Source organism: Oncorhynchus mykiss, chromosome 30, assembly GCF_057628025.1.
Source record: "Oncorhynchus mykiss isolate SJ-2025 chromosome 30, ASM5762802v1, whole genome shotgun sequence".
In the NCBI taxonomy this organism is placed as follows: domain Eukaryota; kingdom Metazoa; phylum Chordata; class Actinopteri; order Salmoniformes; family Salmonidae; genus Oncorhynchus; species Oncorhynchus mykiss.
The window spans coordinates 15,606,231-15,626,450 of NC_143051.1; the positions used below are offsets into that span (position 1 = coordinate 15,606,231).

General features: G+C 43.3%; 2 protein-coding genes across 4 annotated transcripts; both read right to left on the bottom strand.

The window, feature by feature from the left end:
- Positions 1-608: 608 nt before the first annotated feature.
- Positions 609-15,530, bottom strand: LOC110487993 (regulation of nuclear pre-mRNA domain-containing protein 1A). 3 transcript variants are annotated; one of them, XM_021559929.3, is made up of 7 exons: positions 13,310-15,530; positions 10,802-10,931; positions 10,586-10,692; positions 10,223-10,317; positions 9,728-9,854; positions 6,632-6,807; positions 609-4,157 (listed from the first exon to the last, which is right to left on the bottom strand). In XM_021559929.3, exons 1-7 carry the CDS (start codon positions 13,458-13,460, stop codon positions 4,002-4,004), a joined length of 942 nt encoding a protein of 313 aa, XP_021415604.3. In that variant the 5' UTR covers positions 13,461-15,530; the 3' UTR covers positions 609-4,001. The 3 variants fall into 3 exon arrangements, with proteins under 3 accessions (XP_021415604.3, XP_021415606.3, XP_021415605.3); XM_021559931.3 differs by lacking the exon at positions 609-4,157 and adding an exon at positions 5,889-5,993; XM_021559930.3 differs by lacking the exon at positions 609-4,157 and adding an exon at positions 5,889-6,006.
- Positions 15,531-16,244: 714 nt separating this feature from the next.
- Positions 16,245-17,878, bottom strand: LOC110489389 (cation channel sperm-associated auxiliary subunit theta). Its single transcript, XM_090227617.1, has 5 exons — positions 17,731-17,878; positions 17,487-17,587; positions 17,054-17,246; positions 16,783-16,868; positions 16,245-16,511 (listed from the first exon to the last, which is right to left on the bottom strand). The coding sequence occupies exons 1-5, from the start codon at positions 17,840-17,842 to the stop codon at positions 16,365-16,367; spliced, it is 639 nt and encodes a 212-aa protein (XP_090083743.1). The 5' UTR covers positions 17,843-17,878; the 3' UTR covers positions 16,245-16,364.
- Between the last annotated feature and the right edge of the window lie 2,342 nt (positions 17,879-20,220).

Genomic DNA, 20,220 nt, shown 5'->3' on the forward strand with positions numbered 1-20,220 from the left:
AGTCCACTGAGACATGCGTGAATCTGACGGGTGTCTTGTGTCCATTTGCTACTGCTCAACTAACGAAATTTCAGTCGACCCAGATCTTATCGACCCAAAAAACCAAGCCGTCGATTAAATCGGGTAACGCTAAACTACTCCTGGGCTAAAAAAACTTCCTGTTTTTACTGATTGACCAACTTCCTCCCCATGTTTCTGTTCCAAATGCTATACCACCACCTGCTGAACTGGTGGTCATATTGCTTTGACATTGAAGTCAAATTGTATTTGTCACATGCTTCGTAAAACAACTGGTCTAGACTAACTGTAAAATGCTTACAGGTCCTTTTCCAACAATACAGAGTTAAAGATAAAACAGAAATAGTGACACAAGGAATAAATACATGGTGAATAACAATGAGTAAAAATACCATGGCTATATACAGGGAGTACCAGTACAGAGTCAAAAGCACAGTATTTCTAGAGGGCATTATTTGTCACTATAAGTATATTGTGTTAATGTGTACCACATACACATTTTAAAACTACAAATAATAATCACCCCAAAAATAAATAATGCTGGATTGATGCAGACAAAATAACAATACATCTTGATAAATTATCCTATGTTTGGCTGTTTATTGGGTTCTGAGAACAACACATTACAACAACTTGTGTTTCAATGAAGACTTACAAATCATTGACATAAGTTATACGGAGTAGTTTAGCAAAGTGTGCCCCTTCAAGTTCTTCAAAGAGCATAGCTGTCACAGGCGGCTGAAGAACCTTCAGTAGAGGTTATAACCAGGGGGCAGTAGGGAATACGGTAAAAGAGCATACAACACTGATGTCTCCACTTGCTTGTTCCAATATGGGAAAGGCTTCAACTATTACGGAGACATCTAACTTCTATAGAGATTCATCTGCAATGAGACCCAGGCATTTTTTTTGGAATGACTACCATGCACTCTTAGAAAAAAAGGTTCTGGATAGAACCGAAAAGGGTTCTATTTCTTGCTTCATACTGTATATGGCACCTCATATATATGGGGTTCTTCACTGAACCAAAATGGGTTCCATATAGGGAACCAATTTCAGTTCTATATAGAACATTAAGGGGTGCCATATTGGAAGCAAGCATAGTACCCTTTTTGGTTGTATCCAGAACCATTTTTTGAAAGAGTGTGTCTTGGCCAGTCCATAATGACGATACAAGACTGACAGATAAAAAACAATTAGTTCCTAGGATTTACATGCAACTTTGTCTATGTGCTAAAACAAAAAGAAATTGGTTACTGCTTTATGTTTACAATGAACGTTTTTGTTTCCCTAAGAGCTTTCTCAAAAAAAGTCAAACATATTCAAACGTGTTACTTTTACATTTTCCAACTTGTCCATTTCCTTTTCAACCTGATTTCACAATTAAATCTGGACAAAATAACTTTTCTGAACAGGCTTAATTATTTTAAGGCCATTTATATAGAACTTGAATAGTAACAGTCCCTGCTATTAGTGAAGCCCCCGAGAACATGATCTAAAACCTAGTGAGCTGTGTCCACATAATGGGAATACGACTTAGAGCAGTTATAAAAGAACGCATAAAGATGATAATTGTTCGTTATCAAAATACTGCAGCTGATTATAATGATACCAAACTGAGGGGATGTATGCATTGGGACTACTGCAATATACAATTTCCGGTGCTATCTAAATTCACTATAAATACAAAAATAATATCACAACAATATCTTTCCGGCCATTTTGAGGAGTTTGGGGTTAGGCGGATAGGGGAAACAGAAAAGGAATATCATGGGAACAGAGGAGGCTGGTGGGAAGAGCTATAGGAGGATGGGCTCATTTTAATGGCTGGAATGGAATAAATGGAACAGCATCAAACATATGAAAACCACGTTTGACTCCGTTCCAATTATTCCATTCCAGCCATTACAACGAGCCTGTCTTCCTATAGCTCCTCCCACCACCATCCTCTGCATGGGAACACTGTCAGTGAAAGCCAAGGGGGATCACCAAATCAGTATATGTATTCAGAGGAAGAGCAGGTGGGAAGAAAGAGAGTGCATTAGGTATGGAAAACATTGGCCATACCCTTCATTTAATAGCATTAGATGTGGACACAAATGATACAGTGCATTCGGAAAGTATTCAGACCCATTGATTTTTTTCCCACATTTTGTTACGTTACAGCCTTATTTTAAAATGGATTAAATAATTTTTTCCCTCAGCAATCTACACATAAAACCCCACAATGACAAAGCGAAAACAGGTTTTTCTACATTTTTGCAAATGTATCTATATATAAATATATATAAAACGTATTTACATAAGTAATCAGACCCTTTGCTATGAGACTCCAAATTGAGCTCAGGTGCATCCTGTTTCCATTGATCATCCTTGAGATGATTCTACAACTTGGAGTCCACCTGTGGTAAATTCAATTGATTGGACATGATTTGGAAAGGCACACAACTGTCTATATAAGGTCCCACAGTGCATGTCAGAGCAAAAACCAAGCCATGAGATCGAAGGAATTGTCCATAGAGCTCCGAGACATGATTGTGTCGAGGCACAGATCTGGGGAAGGGAACCAAATATTTATGAAGCATTCAAGGTTCCCAAGAACACAGTGGCCTCCATCATTCTTGAATAGGAGTTTGGAACCACCAAGACTCTTCATAGAGCTGGCCACCCGGCCAAACTGAGCTATCGGTGGAGAAGGGCCTTGGTCAGGGAGGTGACCATGAATCCTATGGTCACTCTGACAGAGCTGCAAAGTTCCTCTGTGGAAATGGGAGAACCTTCCAGAAGGACAACCATCTTTGCAGCGCTCCACCAATCAGGCCTTTATGGAGAGTGGCCAGATGGAAGCCACCCCTCAGTAAAAGGCACGTTACAGCCCTCTTGGAGTTTGTCAAAAGGCACCTAAAGGACTCTCAGACCATGAGAAACCAGATTCTCTGGTCTGATGAAAGCAAGATTGAACTCTTTGGCCTGAATGCCAACCGTCACGTCTGGAGGAAACCTGGCGCCATCCCAATGGTGAAGCATGGTGGTGGCAGCATCATGCTGTGGGGATGTCAGGATCAAGGGAAATATGAACGAGAGAGATCCTTGATGAAAACTTGCTCCAGTGTACTCAGGACTTCAGACTGGGGCCGAAGGTTCACCTTCCAACAGAACAATGACCCTAAGCACACAGCCAAGACAACGCAAGAGTGGCTTTGGGACAAGTCTCTGAATGTCCTTGAGTGGCCCAGCCAGAGCCCGGACTTGAACCCGATGTAAAATCTCTGGAGAGACCTGAAAATAGCTGTGCAGCAATGCTCCCCATCCAACCTGACAGAGCTTGAGAGGATCTGCAGAGAATGGGAGAAACTCCCCAAATACAGGTGTGCCAAGCTCGTAGCATCATACCAAAAAGTCTCAAGGCTGTAATCGCCAAAGGTTCTTCAACAAAGTACTGAGTAAAGGGTCTGAATACTATATGTAAATGTCATATTTCAATTTATTTGTCAATTTATTTATTTCTAATACATTTGCAAATATTTCTAAAAACCTGTTTTTGCTTTGGCATTATGGGCTATTGTGTGTAGCTTGATGAGGGTAAAAAACAATTTTATCAATTTTAGAATGTCAAGTGGTCTGAATACTTTCCGAATACTGTACCAATAAGAGTGATCTATTGTGAAGAGAATACGAGGGATCCTTGGCGAAAAGAAGGGAGATATACTGTTACAAAGGGAGGGTTACATGATGATGGGTAAGAGAGAAATTTGATAAATAGGACTACATGTGGAAAGATTGGATGAGAGAGCAGTCAAACAGTAGCACAATGGCAAGATGCATATGGCCAATGATAGGTTGGGAGATACGTCAGTCAAAGGTTACTAAGTGACTCTGATGTCCACGAAGTGAAGTGATGTCCACAAGTTAAATGATAGGGCGAGAGATGTGTCAATCAGAGGGTGGATGGTCGGTCAGAGATGGGAAACACAGGTGAGCTGTCAGGCTGTGGGGTCATAAAGCTCGACGCCAGACGAGGGCAGGTGCAAATGTCCACCGGTCACACTGGGGAGCACAGAGAGGTCTGGTAGGTTGCTGAGATGAGAACGCAGATCCTTCCGTACCTGGGTCACCCGAGCCAGCTTACGCTTGTACTCCTGAAACAACAAGAATAGGTGTGAGGAATAATGTGACATTTTTTTGTACAACATTAGAATTGGAGTTTGATATGCTGTTCAATTGTTAGACATCATTTTGGAGTTCACTGTAAACCTTGTAGCTCATTGTGAACCTTGTAGCACAATGGTTAGGTAAGGGAGGATTTACAAAGGAACTTGGACACATCAGAGTTAACTGATGACATTCAATCATTTCCGGTTTCATTGTGAACCCCTATTTACTTTTATAAGTGGCTAAAATATAACATTTTGAATGAAAAAGTGAGTTGTAGGTGGTCTTATATTATTAGTGTGTGTGTTATTATTTAGTTTATTTTTTACTAAAAATCATCATCATCCTACATCAACCTCTCACATTAGGATCACAGAGGGATGGCAAGGTAAATATTTCTGAAGGACCTTTACTATAACCATTCCGTCTTTAAAGTTGTGAGCTATGAAATCCTTTCATTACATTTCAAGTCACAGAAATAGTAGTGTTAGATCCATTCATTTATTTACTACAGAGAAAAACAGAGGCGTTTCCTTATCTCCTATTTTTAGGGCAGTGTGACTAATCTAAATATTCAAATAAGCATTAAAGCCAAATCAATAGTACAGTATGGGAGAAATTCAACCTTATAGGCACGTCAAGGATATGCTATGGCCTGTAACCAAGACCCAGTTTGACAAACAACCCCTTAGCAATTGAAGTGTCAGACTCCCCTTCGCTAGCATTGACCCCGTCATGTCGTTAACCCATAGCCTCAATGTGGGGGAGTAAAGCCACCCTGAACCCAGAGTACAAGGTGAGCCAGAAAATAGTCAAAGCCAAAAGAGCCATCACTAGAAGGCATGTGTTTAGAACTGGTGGTGGACAACTCTAGTCCTGGGGAGCTGCAGAGTTCCGCTTTTTATTCCAGCCAGGCTAACAAACCTGATTTAAACTCATTGTGGTCCAAATTCATATGGATTACTTTTATTATTACAAAGGATGATTTGGTGTGTTAGTGCTGAGCGGGATCAAAATACTTCCCATACTGCAGCCCTCCAGGACCAGAGTTGCCCACCCCTGGTTCAGGGGCTTGACAATTCAAATTGAGAAGAAACCAAAATCATATTTGCAGACCAGTAAAAAAAAAAGATCAAACTATGAATATAATTTACACTTGCTGAAAATACCTTCAATGGCATTTTAAGTACCCCAGTATGAGTAAGAATATTATTTTGAACTTTAGATTCAGTTTATAACACTCTAGCCATCTGTGAATGCACTTAATTTCAAATAAATGGACAAATGTCACATGGGCCTGTCTGTGTGCGTTGTGTGCGTTGAGTTTCCAAATGTTTAAGAGGCATAAGACATTTGACTCATATTGTACATTTTAGGCTACTGTTAAGAGTACACATTTTAATAGCATTCAAGTACATTTTTCTGCTGTAGTTTTTGTGTTATTTTGTTGAAGTCATGACCTCACTGACTATTTGCAATGTAAAGTATCTGTTCTTGAATGATTACCAAAGCTGGGTTTTAAAAATGTGTTTTAGTTATGGAAAAAAAACGTATGTCTTATGTAATAACATAGCAGGTGAAGTTAGATTGTTTTTATGCTGAATATGTATTTAATATAATGACACTCAAAAGTAAAGTCAATCAAATTGGACTGGAGTAATGCAATGCAACCCCCACCAGTACAAACACAAGTAGCATCAAATAACAGCACTCACAGATTCAGTTTTAATTTCTCATTTATTTTTCTTTATTACAAGAGAGATTTGTTGAATTGCAGATACACTGCAGATACAGAGACCAGGAGACGTGATCTTGCTCAGTTCCTGTGGGTAAAGGCTGGACAGTTAAGCATTCAGCAATTACAAAACAGTAAATTGTTCTCCACAGTGTATTAGAAACCAACGGAAATAGTGTGTTGTCGTTTTGCAAGCAATTGGGTGAGATGTCATCTTTGCTAAAGCCTTCAGGGCCTGAACTAACCACGGGGGAGGAAAACACCACTGATAAGTGGAGAGAGGCATAATGACTTGAATCCTATCTTGAGGTAAACATGTAACTCAAACCATGGTGCAAATCTCCCATTGACAATGTGGGATTTGCATGAAAGGTCCAGTTAAGCATGTCTATGTCAAGTTTAGGAAAGGCCAAATTAGTTTAAACTGAACAACTATTTTGCCCCATGGATGTTTTCTTTGGCAGGGCACAGAATATTAATATTCTTCAGAAGAGTTGCTTTTTGCCAAGCACTATTTTGAGCATTCTTTGTTCAATTCCATTGGTGAGATGCAAAACATACAATTGGAAAGGGTGAAATGATACAGGGCTACAAGAGGAAAATACATGCTACAAAAACAGAAACACACAAAGAGTGACTGAAACAACATGCGAGACAGACAGACAGAATGAAGATGGAGAATGATAGAAAAGGGTGTGTAGTGAAAAAAGAAAGGTGATTATTTACTTCTAGTTTCTGCTCGTTCTGCGCCAGGCCGTCCCTCTGGCTGTGTAGAAACAGGGTGAGCGTCCGCGTAAGCTGCCGCCGGTCATCGATCTCCGCCGCCAAACGGCCGCTGAAGTCCGCCAGCAGCATGCACGCCTCCTCCACCAGCCTGGACAGGCGCTCACCCTGCTCTTTATCTGAAACACACAGAGGAGGGGGACAGAATGGTTGAATGGTTCATTGGGGCACATCTCATCCAACATTTGAGTGTCTTCAATGATGACAAATGATATCAAGCACTGGTGTGTGTGTGTGTGTGTGTGTGTGTGTGTGTGTGTGTGTGTGTGTGTGTACCAAAAGTACCAAAAGTACCAAAAGTCCTCACAAAAATAGCAAACCAACTAAAATTCAGAAGTGGGCACATTTTGCCGGTCCTCACTTGTAAAAAGGCTATTTTAGCCTTAGGAGTTAGGGTTAAGGTTAAAATTAGGGTTATGGGTCCAATCAAGTATAGTAAGACATACTTGTGTGCATGTGTGGGTCCAATGAGCATTGTTGGGTAAATTACATCCCCAACCTAACAGCCCTTCATCAGTTGTGGTTGACTGAGGTGGGACTTATCATGTGATTGAGAGATTTGTTAATTGTATGGCCAACTAATGTACAATGGGCTCTATTTTCGGCTGCCGTTAAGTTGGAGCTAGTGTTAAAACGCACGTTAGTTTGCAATTTTGTCATTTAAAAACTGCCGCACTGGCATTTTCCATCCCTAACGCCAGGTACGGCAATTTACCTGTCTTATATCAGCTCACTTAACGCTCAAATGGGAGGGGTGGAAATATTTGAGGTGTGTCCTTAAAAACATGATCCAAGTTTCTATTTTCAAGCAGTGCTGATAGGATACTTAAGATCAACCAAAAGCTGGTTTTAATGGTAACACAGTTGGTTATGATACAGCATATCCAGCTGTGACACACACTGCCCATTTGAACAAGAGTAGCCTAATTTTGATTTTGGTGCCTTTATACTTTGTAATTAGAACCATAAAAAAAGTCCTCCCCCCCCCCCCCCCCATTTCATTAGCCACTTAGAACAATGTGGACTGCAAATGGCTTCATGTTAACTATTTAGCCAAGATTGGTCTACATTTTGTTATTTCGTTTCTGTAAGCCATTTAACAAATTATAAAACGGACTCTCCTCTCAATGAAGGCTTTTTTTTGTTATCCTGCCCAACGCAACCGTGAAGTAGACAAGACCGTTGATAAAGAGTTTGGCCCCTGAGACCCCTGGGAAATAAATCTTAATCACCAAAGCTTTATTCAAATATAATGTTTGAGAGGAGTAGAACAGTGATCTGACATTCCCTTTCTATATATGCATTGTAGGCAGGCTCACATTATTTTATTAATGCAGGTCCCGTTTAGGAAGTGCCCCCTGCCCACCCTACGTGTCCATACCATCATGAAAAGAGAACCTTGGTGAATACTGGTGAACCTCGTATTAAGAAGTTATCTGTAACCTGCAACAATTGCTTGTTTTCTGTTTAATATGTTCAAAACCCAAGCCTGCCCATAGGCTTACAATAACTAAAGCTGGTTCAACAGTAATGCGTGTCTTTTTTTATCATTAGAGTTTACATTCATTCATTGTTGTTGTAAAGAAAAATATTTAACTTTTATTACAATCAAAAACAAAACAAGCAGTCTTATTACAATGATTCACCTGGTTTTATGGTAACCACGTCCGTGGTGCACATGCAACTTCTGGGGATGTGAAAATGTGATCTGATCTGTAGGATGTTTCCGATTATGTTCATAAAACATAGGCCTATTTGGGAGCAGTATAACGTGAGTGGACATCCTCCCTTTCTCTTTATAGTGGATGTGATGGCGCAGTATGTTTAACAACATATATTTAACCTTTATTTAACCAGCCACTGTGAAAAAGTTTGGATGTGTGTTAAACTCTCCATAGTCTGCGTTGTTTTAATATTATATACCCACGGGGAGAAATTATGGTGCCTGTTGTTTTGTTTAGAACTTGATTATAATTACTTGTTCTCTTTTTAGGCCTTATCAATAATGCATTTAATCTTGTTTTTATTACTATGTTTCGTATGTCCATGCTCAGCCATAACGCAATTTACAGTAGGCCTAGCCCCTATATCAGTGTCTCAGCTATTGTAGCCACTTAGAACAATGTGGACTGCGAATGGCTTCATGTTAACTATTTAGCCAAGATTGGTCTACATGTTGTTATTTCGTTTCTGTAATCCATTTAACAAACTATAAAACGGACTGACATTGGAATTGGAGTTGATTCCAATGCAATACATAAAAGACCATAAATACACAACTTGAAGCAAACCACATATTTCGCCATGGAGCACATTCTGATTGGCCAGTGAGGCCTCGACACACTCACACCGTGTTTATTCATCAAAACCCAGCCCTTTCACGCCAACGCCAACTGTACGTGAAAATAACATAAATATTTCTGACACAACCCTGAACATATAGCGCTACCGGCGGCACTTAGATTTACAATTGCGTTAGGTTTGTTAAAATAAAGCCCAGTATGTTTAACAACATATATTTAACCTTTATTTAACTAGGCAAGTTAGTTAAGAATAAATTCTTATTTTACATTGACGGCCTACCCCGGCCAAACCATACCCTAACCCGGACGACGCTGGGCCAATTGTGCGCCGCACTATGGGACTCCCGATCACGGCCGTTTGTGATACAGCCCGGGATCAAACCAGGGTGTGTAGTGACACCTCTAGCACTGAGATGCAGTGCCTTAGACCGCTGCGCCACTCGGGAGCCTTACATGTAAAACAACACATTTCACTGCACCTATATGGTGTATGTGACAAAACATTTTGGGTTTGTTTAACTGACTGTAAGTAGTATTTATATGTAGCATGGTGTCTGTCTTTGTTTTTCCCCAGAGGACAGCACTAACATGGTCCATTCACTTCCAAAAACTAGGCTATACACACAGCTGGGTCAACTGCACCCTGTACGCCACCCCTTCCAACAACAGCATTCTCTGGAGCATGGCTGACTGTAGCGAATGGGAGTGTGGGATAGAGGTGTGTGCCAGGGCCTACCTGTGATCCTGTGCAGCAGTGACGTGTCCTGCACCTCAGCAGGCAAGGAGGAGATTCGCTGTCGCAGTGCTGAGTCCCCAGAGGCTGCATTCTCAAGCTCCTGCAGGGCCCGGATTAACTCTGCCGTCTGACGGCGAAGGGAGGGGCAGGTAGAGGAGAGGTAGAAAAAGAGAGAAGAAGGGGAGAGTGAGGAGAGAGGGGGAGCAAAGTGTGAAGGAATGGGAGGTCAGGAAAATGGAGAGGAAAGGAGAAGGAAGAAATGACAGCGATGGGGGATAAAGGAGAATAGTCCCACATTGCAGTTAAAAAGTAGGTCAAACATCTAAAACAAAGAACTAACAAGGCAACTTGTCTTAACAAAGCCATGTGACTACCAAAACTATTAAGTTACGTGGGATACTAAGAGGTAAATGCAATGAAAAATAACCTATGTTTGGTTAAATTAATCTAGCCATTACACCCCCCCCCCCTGTGAGGGGTTGGGTTGGCCTGTACCTGTGGGGGCTCCGCGGGGGAGCTTTGGGAGGCCAAGTCCTGGTCGTCCAGTTGAATCTCCTCATACGGCCTCTTCTTGGCCTTCTTCTCTCCCACTGTGGAACATGTATACAGGGTGAGAGATCATGGGAACAGAGAGAGATGGAAAGAAGATGGCATGATACTATTTCACATCCTTTATTGACGCTCACATATGTGAAGTAATGACTATGGAATGCCAATACCTCCTGTCAAGCATACTATGTTTTCAGATCAGAGTAGATGGAGGACGGGACAGGGGAGAAAGCACCCCGTTTTCAGACGAGGAAGCCCCTGAGCGTGGTGAGACAAACCTGGAGGTGTCTTGGTTAGGAGGCTACTTACACAGGACGTGTGAGAGCTGGTCCAGCAGGTTGTTCTCATACACAGCCCTCTCCTGCCAGATGGACAGAACCCGGCCCAGCTGTTTCTTACAGGGGTCCTCTCCTTCCCTGTACGCACACATACACACGTCTAATTTCCATCAACAGGTTCATGCCCCAACTACTACTGTAGGGAAAACAGTGGGAGACAGATTTAATTGTGCATCTCACCCCTCACCTGGACACATGTTTGAAGGCATCAACAATGACAGGAGCAAAGTCCTGGGTGAACTCAGGTCCTTTCTTCTTGCTGTTCTGGATGACGTCGTTGGCGAGGTAGAGGAAGGTGAGCTTCCTGGATACCTTGGCTGCAGACACAGATCAGTCAACTGTGGGAAACTGATTTAGAGCAGAGTTAAACTATACAAAGCCTAGCAACACAGGCAAGTGTCAACAAATGCATCTGCTAGGCTTCAACTCAGTATACCTTTCTTAACACTCAGGCATACTACACAACATTAACTTAGAGCCCACTTAGGCCTTAACACGTAAACACAGGCTGACTATAAGAGCAGAAAAGTATGACGCTGCATAATATAGCCTAATTTACATAGCCCACACATAATGCAGTTGACAAACAGGTGTTGTTATATAGCTCTATTGTATGAGGAAGATCTGTCTCTAGGCGGAAAGGGGTTTTTGTTTTTCCAAGGCTAAGCAAAGAAACACATGCTTCTCCCTGGTTCATGTATTGAGAGAGCAAATCAACCCCAAGTGACATGACTCCCCCCTGTACACACACACACCATGGTGACAAGGAGCCCTTATGAAAAAGAGGACCTTTTAGGAACTGCACACTACTTCTAATTTAAATCCCAGCTCCATTAATGCGCAAGAGTCTATAAAGAGGGCCTAGATGTATGATTCGCAATGGCTCACAGCTTTGATGTACCGACACTGAACTGTGAATTGGAGGTTTAGACAATCACTGACTGTACACAGCACAAAATCAGACTTCGTAGCTGTTCGTAAGGACTTGAAGCCAGAGATAGCCATTTTTGTGATTTGTGGTTAGTGAGCATCAAACACCAAGCACAGCGATGACAACAGGAAATAAGAAACCTAGAAAATGTGACCACAACTCTGTCCACGAGTCGGCTACAGAGAACCCTCCGAGGCAGAGAAATGAGATGACATCCGATGCTATTCCCAGTCCAGAGAAGAGTCAGCAGCTCCCAAAATACAGAGGGCCAACTGGGATATCATTAGGCCAAAGGAAAATATAATTTACCCAAAGGAAAACCGAGAGCATGCATCAAAATACCACTTCCTACCAACTAGCTAGCACACAAGCTCAGATCTCATACATTTATATCTATGCAGTAGGCCAGATAAGATAGACAGGTACGTTAATGTCATACACAACAGATGGGTTTTTTAAAGCTTTATTTGACCAGGTATATTGTTTTCACTAGGTAAGATATATGCCAATGCAGATTATCCTATTCCCTGGTACATTTAATGCACATTCAACATCTGTGATCTGATCACCAATTTCACATGGCAAAACACTACAAATGACCTGAGCTCAATCAACAACAAAAACATGAAAGCCACCCTGCATCTTTCTACACGTCAATTTGGAAGATATAACAGTTTCCCAAAGGTATTCACACATTGAGACCTTGTGGCAGTGTAGTGTGAGAAATCCTTAGATACAAAGGTCATATATGTGTTTCTAGGTCTTCATTTTATTGTGAACTTTTATTGGCAAAGCAGGGAATGTAGGCCTAGATGAGTAAAATATGTAGACTAATGTAACTGTCACCCTATTTCACAGATATAGCCCATGGCTCACGTGCAGTGATGCAGAGAAGTTCGTGGATCGGCACTTTATGAGCAGGTGCATGCAGCACACACAAGCTAACTACATGTGTAAACGATGATGGGCAGCCATGCTGACCCTTGGTCACATGTGGATTAGCTACTTTACCCTGCTTTTAAATTGAACATACTAGGAAATGTCTGACAGTGAAGTAGGGTCCCAATGCGAAGGGCTCTTTAGCTGTAACAAGACTGCCTGGTTTTAGGACTCAAATTACTAACTAGTAGCTACTGCCTTCTCGTTCACTATCTGAGCAATCACTCCAATGACGTAACTTTGATATACAAATTAGCTAGGCAGTCCAACTAAATTTCAACTTTACAAAAGATTAGACTTGTGAGCCAACGTAGCTAGGTGGCAGCTGAGTGGCCTGAATGGGGCCTCGCATCGGTCTAGTTATCCATACAAGCAAAGACCTTGCTTAGCAGGGTGATCGTTAACCTCTACACTTGAATGTAGACATGCCTCCACCATGTGACGACGACTACCCCACCCTGGCACTGTAGGAGAGGAGCGAGCTAGCTAGCTAAACAACTAAAGTTAAGCTAACTAGCTAGTTAGTAAGCATTAATAACTACACTATTAGCAAAAAAAGGATCTAGTTACAGTAGCTAGATGTCATTTAAATGAGAGAAAAGTTAATGGCATATCGTTAGCTAACTAGTAGCTGACGTTAGTTGGGATGTGGTGTGAAAGAGCTGGCTAGCTACACTACAGTAACCTTTGCAAGTAAACAAACATAAAATGTTATCTAACGTTAGCTACACTTAATAGACGGTTTAGGTTAATTCCTAGCTAACTGAACAAAACTTGGAGATAAATGTTATTATTGATTAATATAGTTTAGCTAGCTAACATTACCTTTTTTCAATTCGTTGAACCAAACGTTGACGATGGTCTTCGAGTGTTTTCTATGATGGATAAGCCACAGTGACAGAGTCTGGACACTTTGTTGGGAATTGCTAAGCTCCGATAGTTTCTTTTCCAAAGCTGCCTCTGAAAAGGCCGACATGTCAACGATAATGTCAAATAATGAGAAAATAGTTTTCTACCAGATGTTGGATGCTAGCTAGGTCATACAGCTAAGGTTAGCAATCTACCTACCTAGCTAGCTAGCTAGCACTCAATGTGTTGTGCAAAAGCTACCGCCCTGTGACTACCGACGGACGCAGGGTCATTTGTGTCTGATTAGAGTAAAATGTATCTAAAGTATACACCACGGTTGCCAGGTCTAGCTAAAACGTATATATACTAATGACCTCTGAATACCCTCCCACAAAATTGTTATTTCGCAGCAAGAGAGGAGTTGCCACATTTATCCAATTAACCATTTTTCTATAAGCATATTAAAAAGGAATATCGAAGTCATTTTTATCAACCTAGACTAAGAAGCAAACTTCGGTTTACCATCAAAATAATAATTATTGCAAGTTTAAGAATATGTCGCAAGAGAAAAGATAAATCACACTTACTAAACTCTCCAGATCATTTTCCATCAATGGATGTTGATTTAATTCGTTTTGACTGTTATGATTAAGCAATAAGGCCCGAGGAGGTGTACGGACATAGCCCTTAGCTGTGATATATTGGCCATATACAGTGCATTCAAAAAGTATTCAGACCCCTTGACTTTTTCCACATTTTGTTAAGTTACAGCCTTATTAAAAAATGTATGAAATAGTTTTTTCCTTCATCAATTAAAAAAGCCACACCCCATAATGACAAAGAAAAAACAGGTTTTTAGACATTTTATAAAATAAAAAAACTGAAATATCACATATACATAACAATTCAGACCCTTTACTCAGCACTTTGTTGAAGCACCTTTGGCAGCGATTACAGCCTCAAGTCTTCTTGGGTATGAAGCTAAAAGCTTGGCACACCTGTATTTGGGGAGTTTCTCTCATTCTTCTCTGCAGGTCCTCTCAAGTTCTGTCAAGTTGGATGGAGAGCCTCTCTCCACAGCTATTTTCAGGTCTCTCCAGGAATTTTCAAGTCCAGGCTCTGGCTGGGCCACTCAAGGACATTCAGAGACTTGTCCCGAAGTCACTCTTGCGTTGTCTTTGCTGGGCCCCTGAGTGGCGCAGAAGTCTAAGGCACTGCATCTCAGTGCAAGAGGTGACACTGGTTCGAATCCAGGCTTAATCACATCCGGCCATGATTGGGAGTCTTTTTATTTCAATAGGCATAGGCTATTGACTAATATCTGGGTTTATAATTGCAATTCAACTTTGCAATAGTTTGCTGAGCTAGATGCAGGTAGCCTATAGCCCATGTCAGGCAGACATCTAATTTCAGGGAAAAGCCCACAATGAAACGGGCATTAAATGTGGAGAATGATACATTTGCGATAGAGCTGTGACCATGATCACAATTGATGACTTCCAATTGAATTAACCAAATATGGCCATTAACAATGGCATAATAACACAAGGCTACAACAATAAATGAGTTATAGGCTATTTATTAAAACCGTTTACCAGCTCCAGGTGGGCTGCACAAGTGGCACAAATTGATTTGCAATGACTCCATTGATATCGTAAATTCAACATATTTATTGTAGCAAATGGTAGGCTATACAATGCCATGCCATATCAATTAATAGCCTACTTGATGGCCAACAAATGCAAATGTCCCCTATCATTCTCCACATTTAATGTAATTTTCATTGTGGACTTTTTCCCCATAACAGAAGCACGCGAGGGAGTTCCATAACTTCAATTTTAAACCCTAGAACTGAGCACGAGTAAAACCCTTAGCTTGACACGGTTATCCGTGAGAAAAGTTGGCATTAGAATGCAATTTGGAATGTATCTCAATCAATCAAATGTATTTATAAAGCCCTTTTTTACATCAGCAGATGTCACAAAGTGCTATACAGGAACCCAGCCTAAAACCCCAAACAATGCAGATGAAGTCGTTTTCCAATGCTTTGTTGCTGTTGTGTAAGTTCTAAAGCGTTAATATGTTTTATGGAAAAAATAATGTCTCCATAATGACATATCTAAATAGCCTACCTACAACTGGTAAAAAGTTGTCATGACGTGTTGCTCTGTCGCGGTGACTCAGCTGCCTCTGCAGCAGCACTATCTCAACCAGTGCTCTCAACGCACACACACACCCCTCTGGCCCTCCCCCTCCCCTCCCCTCCACTGTAACAGCCTAGTCACTGCCTGATAGTCAGCAGCAGCAGGTCACAATGAAATATACTGTATTCATATTTTTTAAGATAAATGCCATGGCAGCCGCAGTGCAATTTAGAATTATTCCAAAAACCCGCCCCCTACGATCAATAGATTTTCACCAGCGACATCGTTTTCAAAGTAGCCCAATTGGCTAGAATATCACGAACATGGCAACCCTGATTTTTTTTTATACATTGTTTATTTAACCTTCATTTAACTAGGCAAGTCAGTTTAGAACAAATTCGTATTTACAATGATGGCCTACCTCGGCAAAAGCTGTGCCAATTGTGCGCCGCTGGGACTCAGCCAGATGTGATACAGCCTGGATTCGAACCAGGGTGTCTGTAGTGATGCCCCAAGCACTGAGATGCAGTGCCTTAGACCGCTGCGCTGCGATAAACACACTGGCCCTGTTAATTTATGTGAATGTCTGTTTCTGTATTTTCATTGGGTCATTCTAGAAGGAAGGCGGGATCTGGCTAGTAAAACATTGTTAGTGTTTCATTCTTACATTCTCAAGAACTGTGTTGGTGTTAAAGGATGAAGACCAAATCAATGATTTCAAGAGATATTTCAGAAAACTATCATGAAAAAGACACAGAGACATTTGATTACAGTTAGAAACACAATATTTACATTTGGTCTGTTTATGGAATAAGGATAGGGTAAAGTCTACATGGCAGGGACACTGACAGCACCACGTGATTGATCACAGAGGAACTTCCTCATCCTCAGACAGGTGGATTGTTGCGATCATTGTTAGCAGACAGGATGATTTTGGGCCTGTGGATGACAAGGTGGCGTTTAGAAGTGTCCTGGTAGTCAAAGTAATTGAGGTTGAGTTTTGTCGCTATCCTCCTGCCCTGGCACTCCAACAGCTGTGAAATAAATATACAAATATTCTGTAATATAAGTGGATGAGCAAGGGAAGGAATGGGCAGTGATATAGACAACATACTACATTATGGCCAGATGTTTACTAAAATATATGATTGGTTGAGGAGAAGTAGGCCAGGGCCCATGTCTAGGATCATTTTTTTCTTCTAGATCATAATGAATAGGATTATATGGACAGATCCTAGATCAGCAATCCTATTCTGAGACGCTTCGTCACATAGTGGCAATAGTAATTCTACTCAGCAATGATACCTCATATTTCTCTGAGAAGCCACTGAGTTCCCTCTCTTCAATCTTGTATCCATTCAGCATCAGCTTGTACATCAGCAGTACCTGTCCTGAAATTATGTCATGTACATTTGCCTGGAATGCCTTGAAACTTAAATCAGTCCTTTTACTGGACATCCATTCAAACTATCTCTTCACTTTTGTTTTGATTATCTGAGCACCAATAGCCCATGACTGATATGAATGATCACAATTCCCCACTGACAGAAAAGGAGTAACAGTACTAGGACCTCACCACTCTTCTGCGCTATCATGCGTATGTAGATCTGGTGCAAGGGGCCCCTGTGGCGTAGGTGTGTGTGGATGTAGTAGCGGTACTCCTTCTTCTTGTGATCGATCACCAGGCGCCGGCGAAAGGCCCCGGAACAGACCAGCCACAGAGAGAGACACATGCTGAACACCAGGAACCCAGTATACTTGTGATGGTCCTGAACCAGGAAGAGGTAATATTAAAGGTTATGGTAAAGGTCAGTCGAAGGGAGAACGACTGAAGAAAGGACTAGGACAACAGTTAATGGTATGAGATTTATAACTGCTCACAAAAGGAAAACTAAACATGTGAGATGTGTTTACAATTCTCCCTTTTCAACCCTTATTAAAAAAAAGAGAAATAGCATGTCGGGCAATTTCAGGTTGTGTGCCTATTCCTCATGGGAGCACTCACACACCCCAAACTCCATGTTCATGTAACAGGCAGTTCCAATGGTGGAAGCGATCAGTAGCAGTGAACCTTTCCAGATGTTTTCATGCAGGTATTCAAGAACAAACACTGCAACAAATCATATCACCATCAACCAGAAAACCAACCAAAGGACAATTTGAAAACAAAAATCAACTGAAACAAAATCATTTGAGATAGCAATAAAAGAACAGTTAAATATAAATGAGAGACGTCAACGATAGATCTCTTACCGTCCTTCACTATAGTGAATGGATAGCAAGGGTTGTTCTTGATCTTATCTGTGAGTGCTTGCTCAGTGGCATTGAACTGATGGTCCCACGTGCCAAAAATCCCAATAGTCATGGTGCTAACAGGCTAATTGGAGAGGGTTACATGAGAGAAAACACAATGTCAATAATTGAAAGTTGCACTAGTGTCATTTTAGTGTAAAGAGTGTATCATGCAAAATACTCACACTCGTTATGCATGTTTTAGTCAAAAATACATAATGTTCTGTAACCAAATCCCTAAACCTTCTGCCTCCTACAGTGGAAGATGGAAGACAGTAAATTGACAACAATAGGTTGTCGTGGTAACTAAATCATTATTGTTGTCTGATAACATTCTAGAGCCCTATGATTTCTATTCTACTGAGCTCCCCTAAAACAGAAAGTGTTCATAGCCCAGAGCTGTGAGCTGAAATGTCTTACAGCGTTCACAATGATTCTCTGGGGTTGCAGTTTTGCTAAATCTGTCCTCAGGGAGTTAAATGTGGTGTGATCACCAATTTTAGCATCACGTGAATGTGCTCAATAGTAAGGTCCATATCGCATGCACAATCGATTTTGTATTTTCACTAATTTGCAAAGAAAGGAATCTATTAAAATCTCACAATAAACGTTGTTTCAACGAGTCAAATGACGTTCGTATGTATTCCTCAGAGATCCTAGAAGGTAACAAGACTTCACTATATCATTAAGGGTGTAGTATATCCTATAGGACTGTAACGATTCTCTTCTTGTGAAGTAGAGGCGGACCAAAGCGCAGCGTGGTGGTTGTTCATTGTAATTTATTGACGACACTATACATGAACAAACTAACGAAAAAACAAGAAACGTGAGAACTCAAAACAGCCCTGTCTGGTGCAAACACAAAAACAGGAACAATCACCCACAAACACACAGTGAAACCCAGGCTACCTAAATATGGTTCCCAATCAGAGACAATGACGAACACCTGCCTCTGATTGAGAACCATATCAGGCCGAACATAGAACTAGACAAACTAGACATGAAACATAGAATGCCCACTCAGATCACACCCTGACCAACCACAACATAGAAATATACAAAGTAAACTATGGTCAGGGTGTGACAGTACCCCCCCCCCCCCAAGGTGCGGACTCCGGCCGCAAAACCTGAACCTATAGGGGAGGGTCTGGGTGGGCATCTGTCCGCGGAGGCGGCTCTGGCGCTGGACGTGGACCCCACTCCATAATAGTCTTTGTCCACCTCCTTAGCGTCCCTAGATAGGTGACCCTCCTAAGAGACAGCTCGGGACAGAGGGACAGCTGCTCGGGACAGAGGGACAGCTGCTCGGGACAGAGGGACAGCTGCTCGGGACAGAGGGACAGCTGCTCGGGACAGAGGGACAGCTGCTCCGGGCGGAGGGGCTCTAGCGGCCCCTGGCTGACTGGCGGCACTGGCGGCCCCTGGCTGACTGGCGGCCCCTGGCTGACTGGCGGCACTGGCTGCCCCTGGTTGACTGGCGGCGCTGGCGCTGGGCTGACTGGCGGCACTGGCGGCCCCTGGCGGCACTGGCGGCCCCTGGCTGACTGGCGGCCCCTGGCTGACGGGCGGCGCTGGCGGCCCCTGGCTGACGGGCGGCGCTGGCGGCGCCGGGCAGACGGGAAGCTCCGGCAGAGGCGCCGGACAGGCGGGAGGCTCCGGCAGAGGCGCCGGACAGGCGGGAAGCTCCGGCAGAGGCGCCGGACAGGCGGGAGGCTCCGGCAGAGGCGCCGGACAGGCGGGAGGCTCCGGCAGAGGCGCCGGACAGGCGGGAGGCTCCGGCAGAGGCGCCGGACAGGCGGGAGGCTCCGGCAGAGGCGCCGGACAGGCGGGAGGCTCCGGCAGAGGCGCCGGACAGGCGGGAGGCTCCGGCAGAGGCGCCGGACAGGCGGGAGGCTCCGGCAGAGGCGCCGGACAGGCGGGAGGCTCCGGCAGAGGCGCCGGACAGGCGGGAGGCTCCGGCAGAGGCGCCGGACAGGCGGGAGGCTCCGGCAGAGGCGCCGGACAGGCGGGAGACTCCGGCAGCGGCGCCGGACAGGCGGGAGACTCCGGCAGAGGCGCCGGACAGACGGGAGACTCCGGCAGAGGCGCCGGACAGACGGGAGACTCCGGCAGAGGCGCCGGACAGACGGGAGACTCCGGCAGAGGCGCCGGACAGACGGGAGACTCCGGCAGAGGCGCCGGACAGACGGGAGACTCCGGCAGAGGCGCCGGACAGACGGGAGACTCCGGCAGCGCTGGAGAGGAGGAAGGCTCTGGTAGCGCCGGAGAGGCGGGAGACTCCGGCAGCGCTGGAGAGGAGGAAGGCTCTGGACGGATGGGCCGGAGAGACAGCCTGGTACGGGGAGCTGCCACCGGAGGGCTGGGGTGTGGAGGTGGTGACGGATAGACCAGGCCGTGCAGGCGCACTGGAGCTCTTGAGCACCGAGCCTGCCCAACCTTACCCGGTTGAAT

Excerpts from the sequence above, each read along its gene's own strand:
- LOC110487993 (XM_021559929.3), bottom strand. The coding sequence starts at position 13,460 with ATGTCGGCCTTTTCAGAGGCAGCTTTGGAAAAGAAACTATCGGAGCTT. Across the intron at positions 10,932-13,309 it reads GTTCAACGAATTGAAAAAAG|CCAAGGTATCCAGGAAGCTC; the intron begins GTAATGTTAGCT and ends CTGTGTCTGCAG. Across the intron at positions 9,855-10,222 it reads CCCCCGCGGAGCCCCCACAG|ACGGCAGAGTTAATCCGGGC; the intron begins GTACAGGCCAAC and ends CTTCGCCGTCAG.
- LOC110489389 (XM_090227617.1), bottom strand. The coding sequence starts at position 17,842 with ATGACTATTGGGATTTTTGGCACGTGGGACCATCAGTTCAATGCCACT. Across the intron at positions 17,588-17,730 it reads ATTCACTATAGTGAAGGACG|TGTTTGTTCTTGAATACCTG; the intron begins GTAAGAGATCTA and ends GATTTGTTGCAG. Across the intron at positions 16,512-16,782 it reads GCTTCTCAGAGAAATATGAG|CTGTTGGAGTGCCAGGGCAG; the intron begins GTATCATTGCTG and ends TTTATTTCACAG.